The sequence below is a fragment of the Leopardus geoffroyi genome, chromosome C3, assembly GCF_018350155.1.
Source record: "Leopardus geoffroyi isolate Oge1 chromosome C3, O.geoffroyi_Oge1_pat1.0, whole genome shotgun sequence".
In the NCBI taxonomy this organism is placed as follows: Eukaryota; Metazoa; Chordata; class Mammalia; order Carnivora; family Felidae; genus Leopardus; species Leopardus geoffroyi.
The window spans coordinates 23,887-32,238 of NC_059338.1; the positions used below are offsets into that span (position 1 = coordinate 23,887).

Consider the following 8,352-nt stretch of genomic DNA (forward strand, 5'->3'; position numbering starts at 1 on the left):
CCTAACCCTAACCCTAACCCTAACCCTAACCCTAACCCTAACCCTAACCCTAACCCTAACCCTAACCCTAACCCTAACCCTAACCCTAACCCTAACCCTAACCCTAACCCTAACCCTAACCCTAAACCCTAACCCTAACCCTAACCCTAACCCTAACCCTAACCCTAACCCTAACCCTAACCCTAACCCTAACCCTAACCCTAACCCTAACCCTAACCCTAACCCTAACCCTAACCCTAACCCTAACCCTAACCCTAACCCTAACCCTAACCCTAACCCTAACCCTAACCCTAAACCCTAACCCTAACCCTAACCCTAACCCCTAACCCTAACCCTAACCCTAACCCTAACCCTAACCCTAACCCTAACCCTAACCCTAACCCTAACCCTAACCCTAACCCTAACCCTAACCCTAACCCTAACCCTAACCCTAACCCTAACCCTAACCCTAACCCTAACCCTAACCCTAACCCTAACCCTAACCCTAACCCTAACCCTAACCCTAACCCTAACCCTAACCCTAACCCTAACCCTAACCCTAAACCCTAACCCTAACCCTAACCCTAACCCTAACCCTAACCCTAACCCTAACCCTAACCCTAACCCTAACCCTAACCCTAACCCTAACCCTAACCCTAACCCTAACCCTAACCCTAACCCTAACCCTAACCCTAACCCTAACCCTAACCCTAAACCCTAACCCTAACCCTAACCCTAACCCTAACCCTAACCCTAACCCTAACCCTAACCCTAACCCTAACCCTAACCCTAACCCTAACCCTAACCCTAACCCTAACCCTAACCCTAACCCTAACCCTAACCCTAACCCTAACCCTAACCCTAACCCTAACCCTAACCCTAACCCTAACCCTAACCCTAACCCTAACCCTAACCCTAACCCTAACCCTAACCCTAACCCTAACCCTAACCCTAACCCTAACCCTAACCCTAACCCTAACCCTAACCCTAACCCTAACCCTAACCCTAACCCTAACCCTAACCCTAACCCTAACCCTAACCCTAACCCTAACCCTAACCCTAACCCTAACCCTAACCCTAACCCTAACCCTAACCCTAACCCTAACCCTAACCCTAACCCTAAACCCTAACCCTAACCCTAACCCTAACCCTAACCCTAACCCTAACCCTAACCCTAACCCTAACCCTAACCCTAACCCTAACCCTAACCCTAACCCTAACCCTAACCCTAACCCTAACCCTAACCCTAACCCTAACCCTAACCCTAACCCTAACCCTAACCCTAACCCTAACCCTAACCCTAACCCTAACCCTAACCCTAACCCTAACCCTAACCCTAACCCTAACCCTAACCCTAACCCTAACCCTAACCCTAACCCTAACCCTAACCCTAACCCTAAACCCTAACCCTAACCCTAACCCTAACCCTAACCCTAACCCTAACCCTAACCCCTAACCCTAACCCCTAACCCTAACCCTAACCCTAACCCTAACCCTAACCCTAACCCTAACCCTAACCCTAACCCCTAAACCCTAACCCTAACCCTAACCCTAACCCTAACCCTAACCCTAACCCCTCTAACCCTAACCCTAACCCTAACCCCTCTAACCCTAACCCCTCTAACCCTAACCCTAACCCTAACCCCTCTAACCCTAACCCTAACCCTAACCCTAACCCTAACCCTAACCCCTAACCCCTAACCCTAACCCTAACCCTAACCCTAACCCCTAACCCCTAACCCTAACCCTCTAACCCTCTAACCCTCTAACCCTAACCCTAACCCTAACCCTAACCCTAACCCCGATATCCTGACCCTAACCTTAACCCTGACCCTTTTATAAGCAAGAGTTTTCACATAAAAGTTCATTTTCTCTGGGCTTTTGAGCGTGCTGACAGTACCTGGCCCCCTTTCCCACGTCAAGCTGACGCTGAGTACCACCATTCCTTCAAGTTAAGAGAAATCCCATTCACCAGTGTCCACTGTTCCCTGATGTCCTCAGCCAGAGCCCTCACGTTAGTTGGCACACATCGCGTACTGCTGGCGCTGTTTTCTCAAGCCATCAGCTTCCAGTTCCTTCTTCCTGTGAGCTTGTGTCTGGGGCCACTGGTCCAGAGTGAAACGTGCTCTGGCAGAGTCGGCAGAGGGCGCTGTGGGAGCGCAAGGGAGATGTGCCGCAGGCACCTTCAGGGTGTTGTCTGTACCTTCCTCCACTGGTGCAGAGGGGAGCAGGCCCAGTCAGCGCATGAATTCCTGGGATATACCTACACTGTTCATTCAGTCATGGGTGATTTACTCATTCATTCAAGCACACATTCAGCAAGTGGTTAGTAAATATTTGCTGTGTGTTTGGCACTGTGCCAGGCCCTGTCCTTAGCTCCCAAGAGTATAAAGTGTGTTTAGGAATTCAAGATATAAGATTATGTCCCCACTCTTTATTTTGTCTCATTCACCAAGCTCCTACAACATCTAGCACTACTTTCTGTCACATAGTAGGTGTTCTACCCATCCATGCGTTAGTGAATGAAATGTTAACTAATAAGAATGCCTCTCATTTACTGAGCTCTTCCACGTTTACATGTACTGTCTCCATTTTCAAGATAAGTTGTCATTTTCCTGTTTTAACGTTAAAGAAGTGAGGCACAGAGAGGTTATTTAAACTGCCTGAGTTCACACGGCCAGTCTGAACTCTTAGCCACAATTCCATGTGCATTCTCAGCAGTGTAAGGCAGGACATGCTCAGGGCCAAGGTGTAGCGTATACAGGGGCTGCCTCGGACTTTCAGAAGTCTGAACAGTCAAGATGGGTTGAGAAGGGAGGGAAGGTTTCATGAAGTCTGGACAGAGGGGAGACGCTGGACGGAACATGAGGTTAAGGGACAGCATCCATACAAGTCCTCCAAAAGTGCTTCCTTGGTAGAGAGGGGAGGCTGTCAACAAGGACATGGTCCTTCAGCAAATGTGAGGTCTCCCATCTGCCAAGCCCTGGGCCGTGCACTCAGGAGGGTATGAACATGAAGAAGAGCCTACCTTGAGGATCCACAGGCAATTGTCAGACAAGGCAAAATATGTACATAAGTGAACTGCAGGGGAGGAAGTGTTGAGAGCTGGAAGTGGAGTGGGAGGGGAGCAGTTTCCCAGAGGAACAGTTGTTTCCAATTGGAAAGACCAGAGCAGGCTCCTGGACAAGGTGGCATCTGAACTGAGCCGTGAGGGGTTGGTAGGACTGCAACCTGTCATGGATGAAAGGCACTCAGGTGACAGCACCAAAGACAAAGACCTGGCATGCATGTGGCAGGTGGCCCCTCTGTGACCCCAGGGTAAGAGGGTGGTGTGGGAGGGGAGGCTGATGGGGCAGGACAAGCGCTTCTGGAGAGTTCTGTGTGCTGCGCTAAGCAGCTCAGCTTTCTCCCCCGCAGGGCAGGGGAGGTTTGTAGTCAGGGAGGAACAGGTGTTGCCCAAGGAGAAGCTACATAAAAATATTTGTCTTATAGGTTGTAAGTTCCTAGAGGGCATGGCTCCCAGTTGGGAGCAAGATTTAGAACAGTAATGCTGAGGCCTCTAGAAACATGTTCACCCTGAGGATGTCTTGCTCAGACTGCAAGAGGGAAGTGTAATCAGAATCACCCTTAACCAGGAACCAGGATGTCTGGGCCCAGTTCCTCCTATGTCACCAACCAGGTGCCTCTCTGGGCATAGTTTCCTCATCTGCAATATGAAAGGGTGGAGCACCTCTAACGGCCCTCCTAACCCCAATTCATTCCCTATGAATCTAAGAACCCCGTGCCCACACCTCAGCCTCCAAGGAGTACTTATCACAGAGCCAGGCAGGCATGGGAAGGTTCAGCCACGCTTGCTGGGCAGCACACATGGGGAAGGCAGGGCCAGCAGCCACGGATTGACCCAACCGTAGCAGGAGTAGGGGAGAGTGAGGGCTGCCAGAGGAGAGGCAGCCTGCTGGCTTGTTCAAGTAGGGCAAGGGATTGGGGTGGAGGGGAAGTGAGCTACCCAAACAGCTTCCTCCCAAACCAGCTCCAGGCCCAGGGATGGGCATTTCACAAAAAGGCCCAAGAAGCTTTGTGAACATTTCCTGTCCCGCCCAAGCCCCTTTCCTGGCACTGACAGCCCAACTCAGGGTTACCACACTGCTCACCTGTGAAGCAATCTTCCCGCGAGAGCTGACTATCCAGCCAGGGGCTGCCTATAAATGTTGGACACACAGGGTGCTGTCAAATCCCGTTGTGTGGCTCCTTGGCAGGTAAGTGAGCCATCAGCTTCCACAGGCAGGAGCCTGCCTGCCAACTCTTTCTTTACTTCCCCCCCCCCCCCGCCCCCAACCTATCTTCTTTCCAAGGCCTCCTCCTGGAAGCCCTCCTCGATTAATCAAAATTTCCTCACATTTTCTTGGCTCATATGCTGCTGGAGCCTCTTGTCCTCAACTGCACTGCTTTTTGGCATTTTCCAGATATTCTAAAACCATCCCTTCCATGTGTGGGGCAGCATCTTCTGTCAAATCACCTGGAGCCGTTCTTTCTTTTACTTCTGTGTTTCCCCTTCTGTTCCTATGGGCAGCCTGTGGGAGGTGTCAGGGAAGCTCAGCAGCCTTTTCTTCTAAGCACCTGAACCCCTGCATCTCCACTTTGCAGACAAGAGTGCAGGAAGATGGCGGACCAGCTGTCACAGATGGAATGCAGCATTGAGACCATCATCAACATCTTCCACCAGTACTCTGTGCGGCTGGAGCACCCGGACAAACTCAACCAGAAAGAAATGAAACAGCTGGTGAAAAAAGAGCTGCCGAACTTCCTCAAGGTAGGCTGTGCTCCTCGCGGGCCTGACGCAGCCTGGAGACAGTCTGGACTAAGGATGGAGGATGGGGTGCAGTCTGCAATGGTCAAGGAGGAAAGTCTAGCTCCTTCAGCCCAGCCTCCCTGTCACCAGAGTTACTCCAAGTTAGACAGCAGACAGAGTCGAGCAAGACTGACTTACAGACGTGTGCTGTGTGCAGGGCCCTGTCCTGGGCAGAGTCACATAGTGGTGAACACACAGCAAAGATGTGGGCCAGTAAAGAGCACAGGAAAATCCAATGCCAGTAAGTCCCCCAAAGAAAATAAGAGAGCATGCTATGGGTGGCGTGGGCTGGGTGGGGAAAGCTGACAATTTGGGTGGACAGGAAGAGCCCCTCCAAGGAGGTGATTTGAGCTGACACCTGAACTGAGGAGGGAAGCAACTGAGGACGACCCTTGGCAGGGGCTGGGCAGACATCAAACCTCAGCTGTTGTCAGAATGCAAGGGCTGAGGGGCCTTTCTAACCTAAATGTCCGTGGAAATACAGACACTACATGTAGGAAGCACCCAGTGAGCAGTGGCAGGCACAAAGCACTCAGTAACATGTTCATTTATTCCCTGATCTGAAAATAACAGGCAATTCTAGGAAAAAAGGATTAGTTCCACTTGATCTTTCAGTTTCTTTATAAGATCGGGGACTTGGGGTACAGAGACCTGGACCAAGAAGGGTGAAAAGCCTGAGTCCCAGCCTCAGTTCTATTCCTAGAGCCAGTGGCAGCCTTCCCTGAAGCCTCGCTCCACTTCAGTAGTCAGTAGTGGGGATGCTGACACTGGGTCAAGGTGCATAAGACACTGGGAAGAAGGGTGCCAGGTCAGGATAAACAAGAAACAATATAGCCAAGAGTTCATGGGGTGAGGGTCTCCTCAGTGTGACTCCTATGCCTGCCCCACCACCCACCTCCTTCGTACTCTGCCAGAAGCAGAGTGGTAGTCCAGGAGGAGAAGCTGGGACCCAGCCAAGCAGCTGCTCCAGAGTGAGTGCTCTGGCCGGGCATGGGAGAAGGGCAGAAAGAGGGCTGTGTGGGAGCACTGCAGGAGTGAAAAGGGTCTGGGAACAGAGCTGGGCACTGGGTCCCAGGAGGGGACTTGGCTAAGCTACCCCAGCCAGTGGGTGGGACCAACTGAAGCTCTCTTCTGCCCTGCCTGAACCCTCCCTTGCCCTGGCTACTTCATCGCACCCTGTGGGGTCAATGGAGAGCCAACACTGCCCTCTGTCCCCACCTTGCTTTCCTCAGGGGTTTCCCTACTATGCAGGTTAAAATGCAGATGCATGTCCCAAATGAGTGACCTAGAGAGGGAAGGGAGGCAAAAGGGGAGGGAGCAGGATGGACAGGTGGAGGGACAGGGCTCATTTCCACTCTGCGGCTCCCAACCCTCCTCAATCTGCAAAAAACAGCTGTCCTTTTCTAAGTCAGTTTCCTCAAGTCTTCCTCAAAGAAGAGACGAAGTCCACCTGCTAGACTTGTTATAAAGACCAATGGGGTGACATTTCTGTACATACTAATTGTGTGACCTCAAGCAAGTCACTTGACCTCAGTTCTTCTGTAAAATGGAGAGAATTGTAGTGCCCAGGTTGTATGCAGACTAAATCAGAACGTGTCCAAAGCGTGCTCAGCATCTGCTACCCTGTGGGCATCAGTCCATGGTCATTTTCAATTTTATAACTGAGGCCCAGGGGCCAGGCTTCCCTGTAGCTTTGCCTAGGGTCATTTGCTGAGCTCCCCGTCCCTAACGCTGGCCACACCCAGCCCTGACTGCCATGTCTCCCCCACCCACAGAAGCAGAAGAAGAATGACAATGCCATAAACAAGATCATGGAGGACCTGGACACAAATGGAGACAAGGAGCTGGACTTCGAGGAGTTCTCCATCCTGGTGGGCAGGCTGACGGTAGCCTCCCATGAGGAAATGCATAAGAATGCCCCTGAAGGAGAAGGCCACAGCCATGGGCCAGGCTTTGGGGAAGGTGGCCAGAGCCACTGCCATAGCCACGGTGGCCACGGCCATAGCCATGGTGGCCATGGCCACAGCCACTAATCAGGAGGCCAGGACACCCTTCCCCCACCCAACTAGGGTCACAGGGTGGCCATGCCAAACTGCCTTAGCTGGGAGACTGGGAACAGGGAGCAAAATAAAGTCTTCCTCCAAGCCAGTGCTCTGTGTGCTTCTTCCAACTCCCCCTTCCCAACCTATCCTTCTGGGGGCCTGGGTGTTACAGCCTATCCTTCTGGGGCCCTGCCCCTTAACTGGGGCTCAACCCCTTCATTTGGTAATAACAGAGTGAGAAATCATGATAGTGTGGGTCTGTTCTGAGCCCCTTGGGCTCACTGCCCTATTTCCTCACCTCTAACCTCAGGCCCCATGACTCAGTCCCAGTCACCCCACTCCAGCTCAAGACTTCCCTGTACTGCCTGTCAAATTGGCCCTTGTCTCCATAGAAAACAAAAGGGGGTATCCCTTCCCCTCAACATACCAGCCACCCCCTACCCAGCCCTGTCTGCCTCCTTCCCCCAGTACTGTCCAACATCTTCCACAACCATCTGTCTCCTAAGAGAAACTTATTTCTCTGGAAGTTGTCCAGAGGTGTACCTAGGAGCCATATCTGGGGAGGAATACTGTATTGGGTGTATTTACCCACAAATTAGGTTTTGAATCAATCCATGGGAGCAAATCAGTGTCTCTTCATAGACCTAGCATCCTCATCATGGATGGACACTGAGGCAGGTGCAGGCATGGATGAGAGTAGGGGAGTCTGGCCCCATGCCCACCCAGTCCCAAAAGGATGGAGAGAGGGAACTCCTGCCTGCTTATTGGAAGAATGAGTTCCAATCATGGCCCTGCAGCTATAAGGCTTAACCACCACCATGAGGAAGCTGGACTCTGGGTCCAGGGAGCCAATTGGGCCTGAGGATTTTGATTCTAAGCCTTAAAGCTCCCTTTGGTGACTGAGGATCCTGCAGTCCCTGGTCAGTGGCTGAGAGTCCAGCCCAGCAGGGCATTTGTTTCCAGACACAAACACAGCAGCCGGGCTTGGCTCGCAGCTTCCCCACGAAGCAGCCTCCATGCCCAACCTCTCATTTCAGAGACTTCCAGATGACTCCTCTGACACCTCTGGCCTGAGTGCTTCACCATGAAGTCCCTTTCCCAGATTACCACCAGGCTAGGGTTGGCCTTCTGAAAACCAGAGCCCATATCAGTGTGTGTGCCCTGCCCTGTCCTTCCAGCAGAGAGAACGCTCCGAGAGATCTAGGATTTGGAGAGCTGGAAAGAGATCGGCAGTCATCTATCTCCAAAAATGAAAGGAGTGAGACAGAGAATGGAGAAGAGACCAATCAAAGGCCATAAAGTGGTGGAGCTGGCCAAAATAGTGCAGAAGGGAAAAGGCCTTGAACCCCATCTTTTCCTTGGGCTAGATGTCCCAGCTTCTTCCACACTGCTGAGCATGGGGACAATTGCAGTTTAGGTTCCATCTTCCCACACTGCGTGGCTGTGGCCAGTTCCCAGGCTATCTGCAGTGGACTGTGCATG

At 52.0% G+C, this 8,352-nt stretch overlaps 1 protein-coding gene across 2 annotated transcripts; it reads left to right on the forward strand.

The window, feature by feature from the left end:
• The first annotated feature begins 4,100 nt into the window (after window positions 1–4,100).
• Window positions 4,101–6,976, forward strand: S100A9 (S100 calcium binding protein A9). Of its 2 annotated transcripts, none has more exons than XM_045454164.1 (3): window positions 4,101–4,235; window positions 4,624–4,789; window positions 6,598–6,976. In XM_045454164.1, exons 2-3 carry the CDS (start codon window positions 4,640–4,642, stop codon window positions 6,859–6,861), a joined length of 414 nt encoding a protein of 137 aa, XP_045310120.1. In that variant the 5' UTR covers window positions 4,101–4,235; window positions 4,624–4,639; the 3' UTR covers window positions 6,862–6,976. The 2 variants fall into 2 exon arrangements, with proteins under 2 accessions (XP_045310120.1, XP_045310121.1); XM_045454165.1 differs by having other exon boundaries at window positions 4,102–4,235; window positions 6,604–6,976.
• The last annotated feature ends 1,376 nt before the right edge of the window (window positions 6,977–8,352 follow it).